Source organism: Podarcis gaigeae, assembly GCF_964106915.1.
Source record: "Podarcis gaigeae genome assembly, chromosome: 10".
Classification (NCBI taxonomy): Eukaryota; Metazoa; Chordata; class Lepidosauria; order Squamata; family Lacertidae; genus Podarcis; species Podarcis gaigeae.
This window is the reverse complement of record NC_139686.1, coordinates 68,879,104-68,902,308: the sequence shown is the minus strand read 5'-3', so window position 1 is coordinate 68,902,308 and position 23,205 is coordinate 68,879,104. Positions and strand designations below refer to the sequence as shown.

At 40.2% G+C, this 23,205-nt stretch overlaps 2 protein-coding genes across 28 annotated transcripts in view; one reads left to right on the top strand and one right to left on the bottom strand.

The window, feature by feature from the left end:
• BCAP29 (B cell receptor associated protein 29) overlaps positions 1-23,205 on the bottom strand; it is a 920,634-nt gene that overhangs the window by 66,482 nt on the left and 830,947 nt on the right. The gene's annotated exons all lie outside the window — the stretch shown is intronic.
• KMT2E (lysine methyltransferase 2E (inactive)) overlaps positions 1-23,205 on the top strand; it is a 60,274-nt gene that overhangs the window by 28,914 nt on the left and 8,155 nt on the right. For 8 of the 27 annotated variants that reach the window (XM_083701261.1, XM_083701236.1, XM_083701256.1 and 5 more), the window contains 13 exons: positions 223-261; positions 2,107-2,319; positions 5,580-5,710; positions 8,181-8,298; positions 9,082-9,191; positions 9,584-9,848; positions 12,225-12,323; positions 17,133-17,297; positions 17,711-18,019; positions 19,310-19,378; positions 20,774-21,025; positions 21,758-21,902; positions 22,892-23,145. In XM_083701261.1, the coding sequence (XP_083557387.1) occupies positions 223-261; positions 2,107-2,319; positions 5,580-5,710; positions 8,181-8,298; positions 9,082-9,191; positions 9,584-9,848; positions 12,225-12,323; positions 17,133-17,297; positions 17,711-18,019; positions 19,310-19,378; positions 20,774-21,025; positions 21,758-21,902; positions 22,892-23,145 (2,169 nt within the window). Of the gene's footprint in view, positions 1-222; positions 262-2,106; positions 2,320-4,925; positions 5,038-5,579; positions 5,711-8,180; positions 8,299-9,081; positions 9,192-9,583; positions 9,849-12,224; positions 12,324-17,132; positions 17,298-17,710; positions 18,020-19,309; positions 19,379-20,773; positions 21,026-21,757; positions 21,903-22,891; positions 23,146-23,205 lie in introns of all 27 variants that reach the window. The other 19 variants (XM_083701238.1, XM_083701262.1, XM_083701237.1 and 16 more) reach the window with 7 other exon arrangements.

Below are 23,205 nucleotides of genomic sequence, written 5' to 3'. Positions count from 1 at the left end.
TTGGTGGGCATCTCCTTCCCTCCCCCCAGTCTATAATAAAGATGAAGTGGTCATATAGAACACAGCATTAAAGTTTTGTGCTACTGGTTAAAAAGCACATAGGTGAAGGAAAACATCTGGATTTGTTTTCACAAACAACATTTTTTATTCTGCAAGATAAAAGATTTTTGTGAAATGAATTTTAAATGCTCATACAAACTGACATTTTAAATTATATTACAGGCTTTTCGCGAAGGTTCCAGGAAGTCTTCAAGAGTAAAGGTAAAACTTTTGTGCTAAATTCTTGCTGCAGTTTGGTTTCGAACAATGAACCATAAATTTGTCATCCGTTTTGTCCATTATGATAGGGGATTCAGAAGAGTCAGGGGGCTGGTTCACAATTCCTGCCTTTCAAAAAGTAGTGCTCAAAGTGGTGATTCATGAAAGCACTAAAACCATAATAAAAACTGTATAAAAGCAAGCGGCAAATAAAATAACAACAAATATCCCAAAGATCTACAACACAGTTACAGCAGCAGAATATCCAGAAGATAGCTAAAAAGCATACTAATGAGCTTCAGACAGCTTTGTACAGTATAGACAAAATGCTTTCTTTAAAAAGGAAGGTTTTCATCTTGCAGCAAAGCCCAGTAGAAAGTGGGCCTTCCAAAGAATGAAATTTGAGTACTGAAGTGCTCAGGGGCCTTGTCTGATTCTTGGGGTCGTTGACCTGTGGGATACCTGGTTTGTCCTCCAGAAGACTCCATGTCTTGTCTAGGCATGACAGTATCCTCATCCTAAACAGCAAAGGACTTTAAAGGTTATTCCCACACATTCAGTTGGGCCCAGAAACAAATTCGAGGCTATTAACAAACTAGTTGCATGCCTCTGATACCTAGCACCAGTCAACAATTTGGCCACCACATTCTGGATCAGTTGCAGTTTCTGGATGCTCTTGGACATCATTATTACAGCAGAGCAAATGTGATGCAAGGAAGGCATGTTTCACCATGGCCATACTTGGTTTTCTAGAACGGACACTGCTGATGCACCAGCATAAACTGAGCAGAAGCATTCCTGGTTGCCACTGTCACTTGGATGTCCATGCTCAAAGTGGGACCCAGGAGCGCTCCCAGATTGTGAATTTGACTTTTCGAGCAGTGATCCCCCATGCAGTAAGCATTAAACTCCTATTCCTAGATTGACATTCTTAACTGATCTGGAGCACCTCTGTCTTGCCTGGATTAAATGTCAGTCTGTTTGCCATCATCCAGTCCTTTACTGACTTTGATTGCAATTCATGTCCACAGCCTAGGACTAGGTGAAAAGGAGAATTAAAGTTAAGTGCTAGCCAAATGCTAATGGCATTGCACTCTTATCTCCTAACAACCTTTCTCAGCAGCTTTCTGTTGATGTTAAACTGCCTTGAGTGACAATAGAACACCGAGAGAGGTCAGTATCCAAGGAATCCAAAAGGAATCTATCCCCTGGGACCCACCGTAAAATAGTTCAACACAATCCCATGCTGGCCAGTGCATCCAGAAGGCAACAGAATGCTCACCATGGTGCAGGTGCCAAGTGAAACTAAGGCAGTCAGCTTTGTTTTCAGTTTAGTAATGGGTGTCTAGTGTCAAATTAGCCACTAAGCATTATAAGCTGACTTGCTGTTCCTTAACTGAGTAGCATGGGGATTTAAATAGCTAATTTCTTCATACAGATGCATACTGAACTCAACATTCAGGAGTTATGTGTCTGTTCTATCCATCTTAATTGTACCCTACACTTCTCATCTAAGCCCCCACTCCCCAAGAGGTTCGGACAGTGGCAGCAAGAGAAAAGGGCCTTTTCTGTGGTGACTCTCCAGCTGTGGAATGCTCTCGCCAGAGAGGCTTACTTGCTGCCATCATTACATGTCTTTAAGTGCCAGACAAAAACAATCCTCTTCATCCACGCCTTTAGCAATTAAACAAACAATGGCCTGTTAAAGCTGTTGGTGGGGGACTGTTACTATGATTTTTTTTACACATTTGATCAATTTACAAATTGATTAGCTAATTATTTGGCTGCAGAGTTTTAGTTTCATACCAGACATCTTGTCTAATTTTATATATCTTAACTGCGGTTTAGGGCTCAGCTCCAGAGATTGATCCTTCTGAGAGTTCCAACTTTGGATGGGAAACTAAAATCAAGGCATGGATGGATCGTTATGAAGAAGCAAACAACAACCAGTACAGTGAAGGTGTTCAAAGAGAGGCACAAAGAATAGCTTTGAGATTAGGAAACGGAGATGACAAAAAAGAAGTGATCACCAGCAACTCAGTCTTTAAACCTCCAGTAGAGGTAAGTGAAAATACATTCAATGCAACACCAGTCTTTTATAATAACAACATAGCACTCAGGTTTTCCATTTCTCTAAGCAGAAACATAGTTCAATATGTTGATACCACATCTCCTGTATTTTTAGTACAGGAAAACCTCCTTGTTTATTGATTTTACATTCTGAATTACTCAACAGTTAATGAGGACCAGGTTACCAGTTATGACCATCAATTTTCAACATTTTGAATTTAATTGTCAGATCACTACTGCAGATGTATATTTTCAGCTTTCCTGTTAAAATTTATTTTTTAAACAATGTTAGCAATTTGAGATAATCTAAATTACTCACGTCTACCCGCAGAACAGCTGCAATGCCAGCTAAAACCCTTCCATTGCCAGCTTCCCCACAAAAGCTTCTCCAGAGGGTAAGGGGACCTTGCTGAATAGGCTGGACTGTGGTTAGTAGAAAGGGGGATACCCCAAAAGCACTAAGATACACATTCACAGTTCAGGATGCTGATCAATATGTAGCTATACAATACTAAGATGGTTCTGGAATGAGCTGCTTTGTGCTGGGAGGAAGTCCAGACAGTATTTGATTCAGTGCCAGCTTTTAGGGCTGCTGTTAGATACATGGACATGGCTTCCCCTAACATTATTAACAATTTAAATGTAAATAGGAGAAAATAGACTCTTTTGGTTGCTGTTACCTAGTGGGTACAGGGACATGGGTGGCACTGTGGGTTAAACCACAGAGCCTAGGACTTGCTGATCAGAAGGTCAGCGGTTCAAATCCCCGCAACGGGGTGAGCTCTCGTTGCTCGGTCCCAGCTCCTGCCAACCTAGCAGTTCAAAAGCACGTCAAAGTGCAAGTAGATAAATAGGTACCGCTCCGGCGGGAAGGTAAACGGCGTTTCCGTGCGCTGCTCTGGTTCGCCAGAAGTGGCTTAGTCATGCTGGCCACATGACCTGGAAGCTGGCTTCCTCGGCCAGTAAAGCGAGATGAGCACCGCAACCCCAGAGTCGGCCACAGCTGGACCTAATGGTCAGGGGTCCCTTTACCTTTTTACCTAGTGGGTAGCTTTGCTATGCATTTTTGTATTTTTATGTCTTGGGAAGCAGTTTAATGATTGCAGTTGCCTCAACTTCCAATTATTACTCTCCTCTCCTCCACTGTTAACTCCAGTGGAACTTTACACCTGTATTCTGATGCAGTACAGTTACTGTCACTTCAACCAAAATTTTAAGTAAGTAAAGAAGGCAAAAGCATATTTCTTCCAAATTGTGTTTTTATGTATCGAATTTGCCAGTTACAGAATGGAACAAATTACGTTTATGAAAAGAGAAAAACTGCCACGAGTTAACTTTTGATGAAAAATCCTGTTACTTATTATGGAAAGGTAGTTAAGGTTATTTAGTCAAATATGCCAACTAATAAGTAGGGTTATATTCCTTGGTGTCCTGGGCAGTCCACTTCTTTATTCAGAAAAACGGGTTTAATGATGTGTACAGGAAAATAACAAAACTGTGTCCATAGATCTGACTGAATTTGAACAGCTTCCATTTCCTCTTTGATACAATGTTTACTCTTGGTAATGCAATTAGCCAAATCATCTTGTGTGGTCTTGGAAGATCCAGTTTGACTCTTAGTAAAAATAAAATGTAGAAACTGTTTACCCTATTCTTAATTTTTTGTTCACATCTTTTAAAACAAAAGGGAACACAGTCTCTGTCTTTTAAACATCTAGGTATTATAGAAAAATGTTCAAGTACAAGTACTAATTTCTTAAAGTAAAATACCCCTTTAATATATCATTACAACTTCCATTCAGAGAGAATATTAATACTTTAAAATGATACAAATTGGCGCTTTACTGCCTTTACTGAACTTTTTAGTCCCTGCTTGCAGAGACCTTCGCCTAGATATAGCCCAAGGAAGCAATTTCTAAATCCTCTGTTGTTCTGATTATCAGTACACATCTGGCCATTAAATCCTTATAAAGAAAAGTGCATCATCTAATTTAACTACAATATTAACAAGGACAATTATTTCCAGTATTAAAAAAAAGTAAAATGTAAACTACTGTAATCTGTTAGGTACTGTAAATATCCCAACATTTCCATTTTTCCAGCACCCCATTCTTTACACATACTGGCAAATAAGGAGGCACTTTGTATACTTTGTACTCCGTATGCTATACCAGTACGCTGAAAAAGTGCATTGTTTGATCAGTGGCAAACATGGAGATAGTCACATCACCTAATAATGTATAGTTGTTCCATTCATTGTGTGCTTGTGGTTTATCAATGGCAGCCGCTTAAGAACTGACTAGAAAGTTCCTGTCCCTAGCAGAGGCTGTTGCCTTTTGTACCACCTAGATGTTGGGTTAATCCACCTTGAAAATGTCATGTGGTATTTCCCCCAAACCCTGAGCAAATAATTTGTCAATAAGTTGCAAGAGAGAGTAGACTACAAAATGGCACCATCAGCCGCCTGTCATGCAGTCTATGGAAGGAATCTGCAAGCTGTTTTATAAATTAATGTTGTTAGAGAGAGACTAAGCATAAAGGAAAAGTTACATTCTCAGATCTTGTAATAAGAAGCATCTTTGCTTCTTTCCCTCTAGCATCAGCATGGCGCACGTGACGCACTCCTTGGAGGAATGTCCCTGCTTGCAGAGACCTTCGCCTAGATATAGGCCAATTCTCTTTTGCTCAGAAGTGACACAATTACAAGAGGTGTGAGTTCCTTAGTTGTTGTGTCAAGAGTACAGTAAGATTTTGCTTAGAAAGGTGTATTCCCACCTGAGGCTATTGAAATGCACCAGAAATTTCCTTTTCCTAGAAATCAGCATGTTGACATTTTCATCAAAATGCCTTTTACTTGGCATCTGTCCTTCTGCTCTTGCCAGCAGATTAGAGAAAAGACTGCATATTTCGTGTGTTGTCATTACTTGCGCACACCAGTTTCTAGCCTTTTTAACCAGAGGGTTTGAAACATCTTTTGAGGAAGGGGTTCCCTAATATACTTTGAAAGACTTGTATTGGTTCTCATTTTTTAGATACTGTGGTGTCGTTGTTTTCCCCAAAATGTAAAATGTCTACATAAATATAATACTGAATTTTATGATAGGAATAAAGTCAATTAGCTTTTAAAAAGAAAGAATATCATTGAAATTACCAAGTTGCTCCTTAAAGTTGTATGTTATAATCTGGTTTCTTAATAGCACTAATGCAATCAGCTTAATTAGATTTCTTACATTTTTCTTTTCTTCTTCTAGAGCTATATTCAAAAAAATAAGAAAATCCTAAAAGCTGCCAAAGACTTGCCTCCAGATGCACTTATTATTGAATATCGAGGAAAGTTCATGCTGAGAGAACAATTTGAAGCTAATGGATATTTCTTTAAGAGGTACTTTTCTTTAAAATCTAGCTTTAATTACCTATGATCCCACAGTTATTCTTTTGTTTTTCTCTCAGCTTCTGTCAAATCTTGCATTTTTATTGCCCTGAGAATGCAACTGCGCCTTCTGGTCTTTCATTACTTCCCATCTCAATCCACTTTTGAATATTCAGCAGCTAAGATTGTTCACTTGGGCTGCTATCCTGTACATACTGCCTTGGCAGTCGGCTCCATTGAACTCAGTGGGGTTCCTTCTGAGTTGGCTGACATAGGATTGCAGAGTTAGTCCATCCCTTTGACAGTGTTGCCCCAGTGTTGTGACAGGCCCTTCACAGCACAGTTTTGCCTCACCCAGTCTTTTCCGTGTTTCTCACTTCAGCTCTTTGTCATTAGACTTCAGCTGGCTGCCATCTTCTGAGCCCTCCTCTTTCAGTTTACTTCATTCATTCTTCTTCTTTTTGCCTGGTACCCTTACACAATCCCCTTGTCTTTTGCCATATATCTCTCCCCTTTCAAGATGATAATGACCGTTCAGAAGAAACTTGAGTAATTGCCTAGTTAATGCTGCGCTTTAACACTGAACAAGATAGGAAGGAAAGGTTACTTCAGAGAATAAGAATTGGCATCAGGGACCCTCACTGCCCCCTAGTGTGCCATATTGCATGAACTGGCAGTGATCCTCACAGGGATTAACAGAGTTCCCTTGTGGGTCTCATACACTTAGAAAAGCCGTTGATGGGGAAGCACATATGTCTTTGTATTTGCCTACAGTCTCGACATGTTACAGGAATACACAAAGCTTTCTTCCCTTGTCCAATGGGAAGTGGCTTCATGCTTCCTCCTTCACAAGGCCACACACATTTAGGATGCTCTATAATAGTGATTTTCTTTCCTTGCCTAAGATTTACCTGGGGTTGAAGCAGTCTGTATAAAACAATGTCCTAGTGGAAATGTAATGTTTGAAAGCTTAACGGCTAAAAGTGGGGACGTAAAAGCTAAACAGAGCTCCAAAACTGCCTCCTTTAAAATCTCTGACTCTTTCTACTTTGGCTCTTCCTCTAAAGTGTTTCTGTCTTTACCATATTGGCCTTCCTCATCAAGTTGATAGTCTGCTACAAATAAAGATGCAGGACGTGGATGGTGCTGTGGTCTAAACCACCGAGCCTCTTGGTCTTGCCAGTCAGAAGGTTGGCAGTTTGAATCCCTGCAATGGAGTGAGCTCTCATTGCTCTGTCCCAGCTCCTGCCAACCTAGCAGTTCGAAAGCATGCCAGTGCAAGTAGATAAATAGGTACTGCTGTGGCAGGAAAGTAAACAACATTTTCATGTGCTCTAGCTTCCATCACTGCGTTCTGATGCACCAGAAGCAGTTTAGTCATGCTGGCCACATGACCCGGAAAGCTGTTTGTGGACAAACACTGGCTCCCTCGGCCTGAAAGCAAGATGAGCACTGCACCCCATAATCAACTTTGACTGGGCTTAATCGTCCGGGGTCCTTTATCTTACCTTTACCTTTTACAAATAAAGAGCACAAGCCAGCAATCTACCTAGCATCATAAGTACCTGCAGGAAAAGGAAACCATTCAGTAAAAACAATTCCAGATGAGGTATTCAAATATTCACAGGAAATCTGAAAAGAAAAAGATCCCACCAAGGGTTAACAGCCAGTCTGACCTAAGAGAAAAAAGAATAATCCTAAATATGGCAATTTGAGTTATTGTGAAAGCAAGCTTGTGCCATTAATATTCTCTAATAGACCTTGCCAAGGAAATGAATTGTCCCCATCAAATACCATCTCTCTACTTCTGGGTGTCTGATTATATCTTGGATGATGACCAGGAAATTTCTGAAAGTTTGGGATTCTTATTGCACTCAGTACAGCATGGCTAAATAGGGTCACTATTTTAAGAACATTTAATTAAAAGATCAAGCCAGCTTTAAGATCAAGGCAACATCATGCCAATTTTAATTATGGGAAATCCTTGTAGTTGCATAGTAAATCTAAAAAGCAATTTGTGTACCTGATTCAATAATATTTGTTTCTACCAGCTGGAAATGAAGCTTGTTTACTCAGAAGGAAGTCCTTTGTTCAGTAGGACTTACTTCAAATCTGCATAGGATTGCAGTCAAAGAGGGAGATCAGCTAACATCTTGAAACACAGGAGAAATTCAACATTGTGCTATTGCAAACATTCCATCAGTGGAAGCATTTCTGCTTTCCCAGTGGAAAAGTCCCTCTTTTCCTCCTCATAGACGCTGTTCTGGGGCTTCCCACAAACCCCAGCCCAATTTTAGGGGTGCGGCAGGGTGACAAGAGTGGGAGAAGTCCTTTTATGGGAATTCACTATTGTTGACAGTTAGCTCAATCCAGCTCACAGAAACGTATTTCCCTATTTTTTCAGAATTTTCCAAATGTTTGAAAAACTAATTTTATATGTGTTTAATGCAACAGTGGTGATTTTTTTTTAAAACTCCTTTAGGCCATACCCGTTTGTTCTATTCTATTCTAAATTCCACGGGCTAGAAATGTGTGTAGATGCAAGAACCTTTGGGAATGAAGCTCGGTTTATCAGACGTTCTTGTACACCCAATGCTGAGGTAGGTTTGCAAGTTTTAAAATATTTCATAGTAAATCTTTTGCTGAGGGTGGCAGAATACAATTTGACTGTGTATACATATTTTCTGGTAATGAAATAGCGGCTCAGTAAATTAAAAAAATTCGGTGAATATATTCAACATAAAGTTCCAGAACGTTAGTGTTGCTAGTTTAAAATGAAGGCAAGGACAGTTGCTGTCATTTCACTCTATGCCTTTGTAATCGTTAAGTGTTAGAAATATTTCCAAAGGTGCTATTTTCAGGATTCTCCAATTAAGTCTAAAAGAGGAATACATATTACTTAGTTGAAATCCTCATATATTATGCTTCCACATAATCGTATTGGTAAGGATGTGGAAACAGAAGGTCTGTTTTTAATTTTTTAACTTAAAGGACCTGACTTGGACAGATTTTGCATATGTGGGACAAAATATGATCTTTTGATCTCTGCACTAGGATATAGAAGGCAACCACTTTAAAGAGATACATGATTTTTGCAACATCCCACTATATCCAGAAAACTGTTTTCCTAGATTCATGTGCAAAGTCTAAAGAAATTTATTGGAATACTGTAAATTTGTCTGTAAGCAATGGAATGGGCTATATATATCTTTAGAACTTACATAAGTTGATATTAATGATTACTATTGCAGTTGAGTGTTTCTGAACAGAGGCCTTTACCAAAGAAACAGTAACTGATTAAAGTACCTCAGTGGACCAAATCTACAATTTTTGTTTCCAAATATATTAAAAACTGTTTAAATATGTTATTTTTCTGTGTTTAGGTTAGACATGCCATTGAAGATGGAACCATTCATCTTTATATCTACTCCATCCAAAACATTCCAAAGGGAACAGAAATAACTATTGCATTCGATTTTGATTACGGAAATTGGTAAGTCAGGTTGGGCACCAAATATTAGAGCTGAGTTGTCAGGTATGAAATTGCTTTGTTATTGTTAATCAAGTGGTCTCCATTCATTTACATTTTTAAAGATTACAATAATAGGATGCCATTAAAATGCAGTGGTCTTAAACCCCACAGTTTAACAGAGAATCTGACGTTGCTGTGATTCATATCACATTACAATTGCAGGATCAGACATGTACATGTAACTAGCACATGTACTAGTTATGAATGGTGCTGGTAAGATTATCTTTCCACCGAACATTGCGGAGTTTAATTCAGAGTAAGCCTACAGAGGATCGGGCTACATAGAAAGCAGTACTGTGCAAATGCTTTTTACAAAGTTTTTCCATATTTCTTTCTTTTTCTTTTTTTTTTAGCAAATACAAAGTGGACTGTGCTTGTTTGAAAGAAAATCCGGAATGCCCAGTACTTAAGCGAGGCTCTGAACCTACAGAAAACATAAATACTGGATATGATACTAGAAGAAAAAAGGGCAGAAAAGAGAGAGATGTTTCAAAAGAGAAGGAGACTCAAAACCAGAACATCACCTTGGATTGTGAAGGAGCAGCCACCAAAACAAAGTTTCCAGACAACAGACAGAGAAAGCTTTCTCCCCTTAGGCTATCAATCTCAAATAATCAGGTATTCCAGCATATTTAAAATTAAACCCATGACTCTGAAGCTTCCCATTTCCTTCAGGGTGGTGGTTGGGGCAACTCCCAAGAGCACAGATTTTGTGGGCCAAGTCGCCGTATGCAAATATAAAACTCCCAAACCTTCAAGGAACTGCTGGCTTGGGGCATGGGGTGGGATTATTTTAACTGGATGGCTTTGTAGAAGGTACCTCATCTTGAATTTTTTAAAATTAACTTGTTGAACAGCATCAGAATACTTTTGCAGATCACAAATGTAAGAACATCATGCTGTGCCTTGGGATCCAGGATCTTACCAGGGTTTGTAGGCTGGTAGCATTTATATTTCATAGTTCAGATATAGCACAAGGGTAGGGAACCGTGGCCCCTCCAAATGATGGACTCCAACTCCCATGAGCCCCAGCCTACACAGCCAGTGGTTAGGGATGGTGGGAATCATAGTGCAGTAACATCTAGAAGGCCACAGGTTCCCCACTCATGATACAAGCAGCTGTTGAAAAGAAGTAACATTATTTGTGTCACATAGTTCATAGGATGTTACCTTTTTTTAAAAAAAAAATCCTTACAAAGCATTTATTTGTTGGATTGGCAAATGCAGGAGGGGTTGTTTACACAGTAATGTTTCTTTCCTCGGACATGGCTGAAAATTCAGTTCCACCTAAGGAATGGATCAGGAGCATGATGTGTAGGTTGAGGATTAGATGAATTTGAAGCGATCATTAGTTGTACTTGTTGCTTTTCCATTTTCCTGGCAAGGCACAGCGAATGATTCCTTACAGATACTGATCTGCAGAGTCGAGTTACCATTGTTTTGCTTAGGGCATATCTGCACATAACTATTGAATAGGAGCCATTCTCTTGCCACATGGGTATACTAGCTATTCTGTGGCAGCTGTCAGAGATATTCAGTGTCCCACCTTTTTTTAAAAAAAAAAAAAGTTTAGATTGGTTTTTATATTCCATCAAACCCGTTGGGAGATATGTGCATGCCAGGAAAATCATTCTAGGGTAAGATCCACTGACTCTGCATCACTGTTAATTTTCTTTTTAAGTCCTATGTCTAGTGGGACATGAGAGATTTAGTTTCTGTTTTAACATATTTTTTCTCCCTCCATTCCACCCCCAATCTGAGATAGACTAAAGGGGAACATAAAGGGAGCTATTGGGAGCCATGCAGATCCGTGCACAATCTCCCAAGACACCTGAAATCCTCTTGCCTTTCTTTTAAATGCTACTGATTAAAATGCTGTAGACAGTGATTAAAACTGGGAGGTAAGAGAGGAAGGTGTTTCAACCCACAGTGTGCACTGCTACTGAAATGGTCAGAATTCCACAGCATAACACAGCAAAATGAAATTCTGTTTTGGCAGTTGTACTTTTTTTTGGGGGGGGGGGGGAGTTGCACTCAGATATTTTCAACTTTTGGGAAGCCTGGTACCTCAATCGCAGAATTGTAATGAAGAGTGGTCATCTGTGCCCCAAGTAATATTCCCGTCAGGAGTATCTTGTATTTGTAATCATTTTCTGCACCCTTAAAACATCTAGTAGTTGTGAAAATTGGCTTTACATGTCTGAAAACCTGCTTTTGAGGGTACGATTCATCACATCAAGTACTTAAAAACTTTTTTAAAGGATCAAGCAGCTAGTATTATTGACTGCTCTGTGATAAAATAGAAATTTTTCTGTAGGCAATTTTATGCACATACTAGGCATGCAGTCTTAGACACACTTGGGAGTAAGCCCTACTGGTTTCAGTGGGACTTTACTTCTGAGTAGACAAGTATGGGATTGTACTGTAAAGGAACAAATATTTTAAAAAACCTAGATTAATAGTGGATTAGCAAAGTTGCATATATATTATTAACTTTGAGGTGATGTTCTAGGAGTAACCCAAACAAAGATTGTCAGGCCAATTTTGGAGGCAAAACTGCCTACATTAAATCCTAGTTTCTTTTTTACTGTTAAAGCAGCTGACAGATTCAGGACACTTGTCTGACTGTACTAGCTTGCATGTCTTCATACAAATTAGTACTAAAACATATTTGGTCATTTCTTTAGTTGGCAAAAAAAGATGTTTTAGTCACTGGGTATTTATTTCCAGATATATGAAAGTTCGAATCGTTGCTTTTGCATGTTACTATGGCTAACTGGTTGGCTGCTTTTGCAGTGGTGATGCGAGGCTTTTTATGGTACAATTCTATATACATGTCTACTCAGAAGTAAGCCCCACTGAATTCAGTAGGACTTGCTCCCAGGTAAGTGAGTATAGAATTGCAGCATAAGTATCCTATAGTATTTGGAGTTCCCTCGGTTGTAGCAGCAGTAGTAGTAGAGCTTCTGTAAAGCAGTCATTTCCATCTTTCAGGAGCCAGATTTTATTGATGATATAGAAGAAAAAACTCCTATTAGCAATGAAGTAGAAATGGAATCAGAGGAGCAGATTGCAGAAAGGAAAAGGAAGATGGTAAGTTGGGAAGCTAGTAGCTGCTTAAAGCTGTCACTACAGATTGGTGACAGCTGCTCTTCCCATGCTAATCGTTGCTGCCTCTCTTAGGTGTTTAGTGTTTGAGAATATTTGAAATCTGCTCCTGATACATGCTAACAATATCTAAAACTTGAGTCTGTGTGTTTCTATTTTTGGCTTGAGTGTTACTTTCTGAAAAAGGGCTGTGTGTGTGTTGTGTGTTTGCGTGCGCTTTCTTGGGAGTTTACATATTCTTGATTTTGCGCTGCTGAAGTCTTGTTGCAGATCAAAGAATGAACTTTCTCTACCTTGAGATAAGATAAAATCCCAGTATTTTCTGTAAGTGATCAGCCAAGTTGAGTAGATGTCTGAAGATTGGGTGGGGGTCCCTCCTCTGTGTAGATTTAACAAAGAGAAGTCCCTTAATAAAAGTTAAGGGCCCTTAATAAAAAGTACACAAACATACTTACAATGCTGTATGCATGTTGCCTTATTTAATTTTCAAATATGGAACTTCAAAGCAGGGGCACAGGAACATCAGAAGGGGTCAGGAAAATGAGAGAATCCTGACGTAATGAAATGTGAGGGTCGACTGAGCAGTTGAGAAAGTTTGGAGGAAGACATAACTGTTCACAGAATTAGCACAAAGCGAGCTGCTGATGCACCTCTTATTCCCCCCCCCTTCCCTTAATTTCATTGTTTTGCTGCTACTAATGTGGAGACAGCACACCTCTCTCTCCTCTGTTCCCCACTCTGAGGTCGGGTGTTCCTCCTTGGCACCTCTGGGAAAGGTGGCCTAGGAGAATGACTACATGCTGCCACTTTTCTACATGATCACATGCTGTAATTGGTTACATGTCTAGCCATCCCATTATCTCAGGCCACTGCTCCCAGAATGCCTTGCTCTGAGGAACAACGCCTCCCCTTTCCTTCCTCAGAGCGATGCAGGGAGGGGCAGGAGCTGTGCTGCTGCTGGGATAGCATCCATAAAACATTTTCATTTGGTAAATCTTCCTTTGGTAATCTTGCTTCTGCTCAGGGAAATAATTAACTGCATCAGCTTTAATTTTAATTTTTAATGTTTTTCCTTTTTTTCTGATACACATCATGTTTTCCTATCATACAGTGTTTCTGTACAGACTTCCCAACCTAACACTCCAATGCATTCTAGATATACCTTGTTTTTTCTGCCTATCAGTTACTTTACCCCTTCCTCTTTCATTCCTTGGTTGTAGTTAGCTGTTGCTCATAAGGTTGCCGCTACTTGGAATTTGATTTTGGTATCATATCTTTTTAAATACTCCCCAAAGCCTTCTCACTTGCCCCTAGTCTGTTTGTTGTTCTGGTTCCTTATTTTGGGTGTCATGTTTTCTAATTCTGCAAATTCTGTCAATTTATGCAGCCGTTGTTCTTTCGTAGAAATTCCTCTTTCTTTCCCATTTCTAGCATATACTATTCTGGCTGCTGTTGCATAACACAATAGATTACGTGCCTTCATTGGTATGTCTTCGCCAATTATAGCCAATAAGAAGGTTTCAGGTTTTGGGTGGAATGTAAATTTGAAGATCTTTTTTATCTCATAGACCATCTCCCAATATTCTTGGGTGTGTTTACACAACCACCACATGTGTGTAAAAGATCACTCTACTGCATCAGCTTTAAAGATCTGTCAGTTAAGTTTGTGTAGGAATATATATGGGTGAGGGTGGTTATTACCAATCACCAAAGTCACTTGCACAACAGTTTTGAGCTAGCACACAAACTAGTAGTTTGATAATTTAAAGATGTTTCTGTTCTGTTGGCAGTTTCCTTGAGTGAGGAGGCCTCATTTTTTAGGTCTCTGGAAAGAGAGGCTTATAATGTAATATACGAAGGGACATTAATAGGAATTGCAAAAGTGTGAACGCTGCTGGGTGTTATGTGGGTCTTTCATTATTCCACTATTCTTATGACCAGAGTGCATGGCATCTGATTGCAGGGTAGTGCCATGTTTCTGATGAAAGTTCATACTGCCTATAGGTAAAGGTAAAGGTACCCCTGCCCGTACGGGCCAGTCTTGACAGACTCTGGGGTTGTGCGCCCATCTCACTTAAGAGGCCAGGGGCCAGCGCTGTCCGCAGACACTTCCGGGTCACGTGGCCAGCGTGACAAAGCTGCATCTGGCGAGCCAGAGCTGCACACGGAAATGCCGTTTACCTTCCCACTGGTAAGCGGTCCCTATTTATCTACTTGCACCTGGAGGTGCTTTCGAACTGCTAGGTTGGCAGGCGCTGGGACCGAGCAGCGGGAGCGCACCCCGCCGCAGGGATTCGAACCGCCGACCTTTCGATCGGCAAGTCCTAGGCGCTGAGGCTTTAACCCACAGCGCCACCTGCGTCCCATACTGCCTATACTAGGATGTTATATTCACCTGTGGCATCAGCATTTATTTTATGCTGTATCTTGATCATGTTAAATTGATTCATGTACTACCTTTTCTAGAAGTTCTAGCTTCTGAGTTATCTTTTGATATACCATTAATATTTAAAGGATTCCTTGTCATAAGGAAAAATACTGGTGCTAAGAAAAACTTGTGATGAAAGAAGCCTGTTTTCTCTATGTTTCAGTAGCACAAGGATTAAAAACAGTAGGCAAATCTTGGGTCTTCAACTGCTTTGTGCAACAGAAGATAATACAGGCTATAACCCTTTTTTTTAATGTTCCACCAAGTTCCAGTTAATCATTTTCACCTGTATACGGGTGAAGAGGGATCATGTTCTGTGATGAAATTTTTGGTCTTATATGGGGGAGTGGTATTATGAATAGGCCAGATGCAATTTCAGGGGAGTAAGTTAGGAAGTCCTCCACCTTTATTGGTGAAAAGCTATGAAAATCATGTTACCACCAAGCATGACACAGAATTTCCAGTTATACTACCTTTATATAATGCATCTATTATCTGGAAATGAATTGGGAGCCCTAAAGGGCACAGCATAACCTTGTAACAAAGTGATGAAACAGAACCAGTGTTATCCTTCACCACTGGAGAAATGGGAGCCCTGACTGCAGAATGCGAGAATGCAAACACTGTGAGGTAGTAGTTAAACTCTGTTATCTTAAGTTGTGACCTGTCTCTCTAGTCTAGAGAAATAGAGCAGACTTGGCTAGTTCTTCTCCCTGTAGCTAGGTGTGCCAGCTGCATAGCTTAGCTGCCTTCACTATTAACAAGAGCAATTGGAAGGTACTTGCTGATAAATATCAAAGTGAGATGGGGGCACACAACACTTCCTAGCTTGCTAGGACAAAGAAACAAAAATGTTAAGGCACTTTTGTACCTGAGGCTGATACTTCCTCGGCTTCATGCAGTGACGTGTAAGAACTGCTTCCTGGAACTTTTAAGACCTTTCTTAGCAGGTACAGATCCCACCGATCTTGGTGGAGATCTTTGCAATTCTGTCGGTATAAAACCACATAGAAATATTGCTGAAGTAAAGTGTTTTGACACACACACTCCTGAGGCTCTGTTGAAGGCGCAGGGGGCCTGTTCCTGTGTGTGGTCCCTAGTTACAGTGGAAATTTTGTTTGATTCCTTGTAGTGTGATGTCATCTGTCCCAGGAACATATGCCACTGCTTCTCATCACTTGAAAGATCCCTGGTAGTTCAGCGATGATTTACTTTCATTTTTCCCTTCCCTTCACTTTGTTGTCTTATGAAAGAGTGATGAAAGAGTGATAAGTTAAGAGCAAAGACTCATTAAAATTGGATCCATGAATGCAGGGATCTGGTGAGTTATTGGTGATGCATAAAGTGCCTGTTGGAGGTCCCCTGGCTTACATAATCAAATAATAGTTTGAATAATATTGTTCATTCTTAAGACTACTAAAAAAAATGGTAAAGTCAATATAATGGATAAAAAAATTGGAATGCTTTGTCATATTAGATGGCACTTAAATAGAAATTGGGATGATAAGGTTTTCTGGAACAAAATTTATTTTTACACATGAGTAGAGAACAGCCAGTGCACTAAAATGCTCCTTATCATCATGCATTACTTTTTACCATTTTGAGGAACAGAAGTTGGCATTTTGACTGGGCACCTTATGCCTTACTAACATGTGAAAACGTTGCTTAGCAGGTTTAAATGAATGCATTTCTCATGCCCTTAAGAAGTCTGAACCCCAGTATCCCACCATCACAGATTAATGTTGTCTGTCTGTGCAGGCTCTGGTACACTCAGCAGAATTTGACGAGGAGCAAAATTACACTTTGTTAGCTGTAAATTATAAATAGGTGTTTATAAAATAGTGTATTTTTTTAAAAATCACGGAAAGATGCTTTTTCATTCAACACAGGTTGAAACGGGAAGATAGCAATATACTGATTTAAAATTGGGTGCAATATAGTTTTAAAACAGCATTTTTCATATAGACGTGCACAGAAAATGTACATCATATACTTTCATTACATCTTTTTCTGTTAAAAACATTAATAAGCTTATTGTATTTTAATTCTAGTTAATATTCTTCTTTCTGTACCGTATAAGGAATTGACTGAAATTTATGAGTAAATATGGTGCTTGCACTAATACATAGCTGTTTATTGGCAGGTGTGTACCTAATTTGTTTTCTTTTGCTCCAAGTTAAAAAAAACCACAGTGCTGTGCCTGCGTGTCAAACATCAGTATATAAGCTGATATATAATGATAGTGCTGATCCTGTAACTTGTTTTGGCCGTTGTGCAGAAACAGTTGGAACATGGCTAAGTTTTATGTACTTTTATTTTATATTCAGCATTCATTGCTTAAAAATTAATGTTGCTTAATTCTTCAGACCAGAGAAGAACGGAAAATGGAAGCCATTCTTCAAGCTTTTGCCAGGCTAGAAAAAAGAGAAAAAAGAAGAGAGCAGGCTTTGGAAAGAATTAGTACAGCTAAAACTGAAATTAAACCTGAATGCAAGGAAACACAGATCATCAACGAAACAGAATTTGTACAGGTAGTGACATATAACTTTATTAAGTTTAAGCTGACTTGAAAGATTAAGCTTTTCTGTTATGTGTTTATGTTTGGGCAACACTTTGCTGCTATATGTTACTGAGCAGCTTTCTTTCACACCATCAAGGCTTTGTGTTGACCCAAAAGAGTGCTTTCAAAAACCCTTATAAAACTCCAGACTTCTGAAATGGTACTTGGAACAATGTGCATATTGTTAAAAGAAGACTGTCATTATGTGATACCAAAGTTGCCTCATCCATTGCTGAAAATGAATATTTTGGGATAGGGGGAAATCACATTAAAAATCACTTTCAAATATGTACTTACTATTGGAAAAATTACATAGCGGTTATTCTTTCTAGCAATACAAGGTATGCAGTTTATCTGACGTTGGTGTTTCATGCATTTTACAAGGAACCAGCAAAAGAGGAAACTGCCACTAAGCCAACCCCTGCCAAAGTCAATAGGACAAAACAGAGAAAAAGTTTCTCTCGGAGCAGAACTCATATCGGACAGCAGCGGAGAAGGCACAGAACTGTTAGCATGTGTTCAGATATTCAACCATCCTCTCCTGATGTGGAAGTTAGTTCACAGCACAATGAGCCTGAAAACACTGCACTTTCAGCTGAGCCTGAAACTGAGACAACTGTTCCTGAAATAATTCCTGAACCAGAACCCCCAGCACTTAACAAATGCCCTACTAAATATCCTAAAACAAAAAAGGTAAGTGTATTTCTAAGCTTAAACTGATACTTTCATTTGTGTATTAAATGTCTGCTGTGATATTCTTTGCAAAGCAGCTCAGGGCAGCATTTAAGCAGGAATATACTGGTTATCAGCTCTGTTTTGGGATGAAGAGGAGGAGGGAGTGGCAATGGTTTCTTGTTCTAGCAAGCGCAGTAATGCAGGGGTACCACAATAAGACCTTGTATGGTTCTGAGATGTGTTATTTAAAGAAGGCAAGCGTGCTTTCTTCCTCTTGTACACTCACTTCCCCTAGGAAAAATAGGGAGGAACCTGGATACTAGAAGGCAGAAGATGAGACTGAGTCTCTGGTAGGAAACCTTGGGTAAGGATCAGGGGCCCCTGTTAACAGGAGGGGGCCCCCACCCCCCATCCAAGACACCAGAATGCCATCACGAGATGGGTAAATAGGGAGAGGTGCAAGACATTGGAAAGACCTCAAAAAAGCAACAAAATATGTTAAGGTATGTCTGCACAAAGGCCCAAGAAACATAAGTGAAGACCTCTGGGTGGTGGGACTACTCCTCCATCTCCAATGCTTTTGGGTAGGGAATGCTGACTAAATTTTTGAAGTCAGAAAATGAAGGGAAGGCTAAACGGTCTCCGTAATTCCTCATACCTCCCAGGAGTTACCCTCCTATCTAGGAGAAGCGAATGCAATGACTTTCAGGGTAGGGAGGATCACAACACTGAATTATTGCACCTTAAGGGGCATGTGTCATGATTTGAGTGTCTGTCTGCAAGCAGGAACAGTTGACATCTCTTATTTTGTCCTATAGGATGCATCTCCTGTGAGGAGTCCTAGGTCTGGAGTTTGCCTTCCAGTGAGAGGGAGAAAACACAGCATAGGCCTCCCTGTGAAGATATTGAAAGAGTTCTTGTTAGGCTTTTTCTGTGAAACCGTAGGCCATGGCATGGTTAACAGTCAGTAGTTTTCTTGGGTTGGGTTTGCTTTCAGTTGCTGCTAGCTTGGAAGGAAATAGTGATCTAGGTGTCACAGAAATAGAGCCAGTGCAGTAGTCATTGTTCTTCAGCGCTTCTTTTCCACTAAGTAGAAACAAAATCCTAAAAAAGGAAATGAAAGTTTGTGGCCATCTTTTAACTTCGGGATTGCTCCAGTTCAGTGCATGCAGAGTATCTATGGAGGGGTTTCTATCGTAGTCTGGTTTCCCTCTTCCTCTGTGGTACATATGCATGGATGTTCAGCATACCTGAGCATTCCGGGAAGCCTATATCCCAGTCCAGCCTCTCCCTTCTCAATTCATTCAGGGAACACATTCCTTGCAGCTCACATTCCTTGACCAGAAGGATGGGAAGGGCTGGACACAAATTTGTGAGGTATGTCTCCCATTCCCTATAATGGCCGGGCATATTCTTTTGTGTGCATGCCACCAGCTGTAGATTTATTGTTTGTAATATTTTTATTTTTATCCTGCCTTTCTGTGTAAGGCAACTAACAAAAACAAAACTGTTAAATGAAGTGAATGCAGCACAACAGCACAGCAATATTAAATAATGCAATATTACCAGTAAATAATAGGTAAGGATTCTGCCATAGCACCAGAGGCTCTCTGAATTAAGAGGGGGCTTTCATTAGAAGACCAGAAAGAAATAGGCAGGCTTCTCGAGGAGAGAGTTCTAGAGCCCGGAGTAACAACCGGGAAATATGTTTCTGATGTTTACAACAGCAGCTACATACAGATAGCATGTCGCAGTAGCCCAATGTGGATATTAACAAGGCTTGAGTAACTGGATAAATTGAAAGGGTGATCTATTCCTGGTCACTGCTGCCACCTGAACAGCTCCAGGAAACTCCCGTTTTTAAATTCAAACTTTTCTTAAGATGAGGAAATTGATTGGAACTTCAAGAGAGGACAGGCTGCTTGATCTGGCTTAAACAGTCCAATCCTGTTCACATTTACACAGAAATAAGTCTCACTGAATTAAGAGTGTGCTTTAGGTTGCTACCTCAGTGAGCAAAGAATGGCAGGGCTTGTGTGTGGTAAAAATGGTGACACCCGTTAGAAAAAAACATAAGGGAAGGCCTATTGTATAAGAACACCCCGCCACCCTGCATGCATTTAGACAGAAAAACTTAGGAAGGAGTAAATTAAAAAGGATTGCTGATGCTTGTAGTACACACATCACTTAGTTTAAGACTGCAGGTTGTTTCTCAGTAGCATTAGCAAAAAAAGCTGACATCAGCCTCGCTGGCTACAACTTTTAAACAGTGGCATTTTACCACAAATTTACCACTTTCTAGGATTTGACAGCAAATCAGCTCTTACCGTCTAGTGTATTTTACCTTGACACAGCAGCCATGACTACACAATTAAATGCTGGTTTAATAAGTCAGAATACGTATGAGCTCTGTGTACCCGCTCACAATTCTTTCCTGTGAGCAGGGAAACAAGCCAGGAAGCCCGTTTCCCCATTCGATCAGGAATTAAGGTTAATGGCTTTCAAACAAGCTATGATGCAAAGCCATGGGTTTAAAGTGGCTTACAAACTTGCTTGTTTAGAAGCCGTTAACCTGATTGTGCAAACCTGGTCAGTTACCTGGATTACCAGCGAACCTATAAACGGTGTATCTGTGTGCAGTTACAGCTTCATTAGTTACCATAGTATTTGCACTCTCCCATAGTACTGAATATGGTCTTAATGTACAGTTGATGTACTTAATGTACTACCTTCAGCAGAAGGGCTATGTTGACTTTTCCCTTTTCTGTTTAGCACTTGGTGAGTGAGTGGTTAAGTGAGAAGAACGAGAAGACAGGAAAACCGACGGACAGCCTTTCAGAAAGGCCCCTGCGTATAACGACAGATCCTGAGGTTTTGGCTACACAGCTGAATTCTTTGCCCGGTCTCACTTACAGCCCACATGTATATACTACTCCTAAGCACTATATTCGTTTTACATCGCCATTCCTTTCGGAAAAGAGGCGCAGAAAAGAACCTGTGGAAAACATTGGCTCTTGCAAGAAGGTAGTGTTTCCTTTTTGTTTTTCCTCCTTTTGATATTAAGACAAATAGCTAATTCTTAAATCTTGTAAAATATCTACAGACTAGACAAGGTGGGTGGCTACTGGTAAAAGGCTTTTGCATAGTGCTACCTATTCATTAGGAGGGACGCGGGTGGTGCTGTGGGTTAAACCACAGAGCCTAGGGCTTGCCGATCAGAAGGTCGGTGGTTCAAATCCCCATGACGGGGTGAGCTCCTGTTGCTCGGTCCCTGCTCCTGCCAATCTAGCAGTTCGAAAGCACCAAGTGTAAGTAGATTAATAGGTACCACTACGGTGTGAAGGTAAACAGCGTTTCCGTGCGCTGCTCTGGTTCGCCAGAAGCAGCTTAGTCATGCTGGCCACATGACCCAGAAGCTGTACGCCGGCTCCCTCGGCCAGTAAAGCGAGATGAACGCCGTAACTCCAGAGTCCATGACTGGACCAACGGTCAGGGGTCCCTTTACCTTTACCTATTCATTTGGTCATTAAATAAAGACCTTATTTTCCATGACCTGTTAAATAACAACTTAATCCACTTTTTGATCCCCTCGTAAAAGTTTACGCTGTGTCATGTCTTATATTATTTTGTAAAACAGACTAGTGAGTTTTTTAAGAAATTGCACATGGCCTGTAAATGATTTAAATCAATAATTGTAATGGATCTCAGTTGGCACCCATGGACTAGAGTTTACTTACATTCTTTTTTTCCCCCCAGCGTTGGTTGAAGCAAGCTCTGGAAGAAGAAAACACAACAGCTGTAGATAGGTTTAATTCACCATCTCATGAAAGATCTAGAAGTCCCACAGTCAATGGTGAAAGTAGAAGTCCCTTGTTATTAAATGACAGTTGTTCTTTATCAGGTAAGGATTTTTGTTATATGGTGCAAGCCATCCTCTGAAATGGTTTAACCCTTTTCATCAAACTTGCAGGGGATCTCATGTTTAAGCACCCGGTTGGGCAACCACTTCTCTCTACTTACTTTTGTACTAAATGTTTATGGTTCCTGGCATCTTTCCTGCTGGAGAATATATTCACACACTGCTTGAAAGTTCAGTTGCTTCTACCAGCAGAACACCCCGTACCCTCTGTGTGTGACGAAGATTAAATAGAAGAGCGCTGCCCTGAGATATTTTGCTATCACAATCAGTTCGTGAAATCTGACATATATGCCTTTCTCTCAAGCTAGGATCTATACCTCACCACCACCTTGTGGAGAACTGGGCTTGTTGGAAAGTAAATTGCAGGTCTCTAGTTAGAATAATATAATATTTTTTTATTTATACCCCGCCCATCTGGCTGGGTTTCCGCTTTCCCTCTTTAAGGAAAAGTACCTCTGAGCTCTATGTGTTCTGAAAGGCATTCTTTGTGGAAATGGAAAGAACAGAGTGAAGCATCTGGAAACCAATGTATTGATTTCTAGCCAACCAATCAAGTTTTAGGGACCCACTTGATGGACTGGGAATGTTTTGCCTGTTCTGCATTTGGTGAGAGGAGGCAGAGTTGGGTGTGTGTGTGTGTGGGTGTGTTTCTCCAAGCATAGCTAGTTTTCCTTCTGTGGAATGAGTAGTTTGTGGGGGCAGATACCTGGTTTGGCAATTGAGACTCATGTCGAATCTCTGTATTGTACTCAAGGTTCCTTGGGCAAGTTGCTATATTTTGTGACTAGACAGACAGTTTCCCAGGTTTCCGAATGTGCACATGGACTCTGGATGCTTTAGTTGAGATTACTGCATTGCAGGGGATTGGACAAAAACGGTTTATTGATGGAACCTAATAATTGTGTTCAAATCTTGATGGCTTAACAAGAAAGCATCAATTGTTGTTTTTTGTTTGCCTTCATAACATGCAGACCTGACGACACCGCTAAAAAAACGAAGAGTCTACCAGCTGTTGGATTCTGCCTATTCAGAAACATCTACACCTATTCCTTCTCCATATGCCACACCAACCCATGCTGATCTCTCTGCCTCAGATCCATTGCTGTTTGCAACTCCTCCTAGAATAAAAGCAGAAGATGAAACCTGTAGGAATGGTTATAAGCCCATTTACTCACCTGTTACGCCAGTGATTCCATGTGTACATGGAAATGCAATGCACTTTGAGGTGAGCTTTTGTATATTCTATACTCTTACCTGATTAATCAACTTGCATTGACAGGTTTAT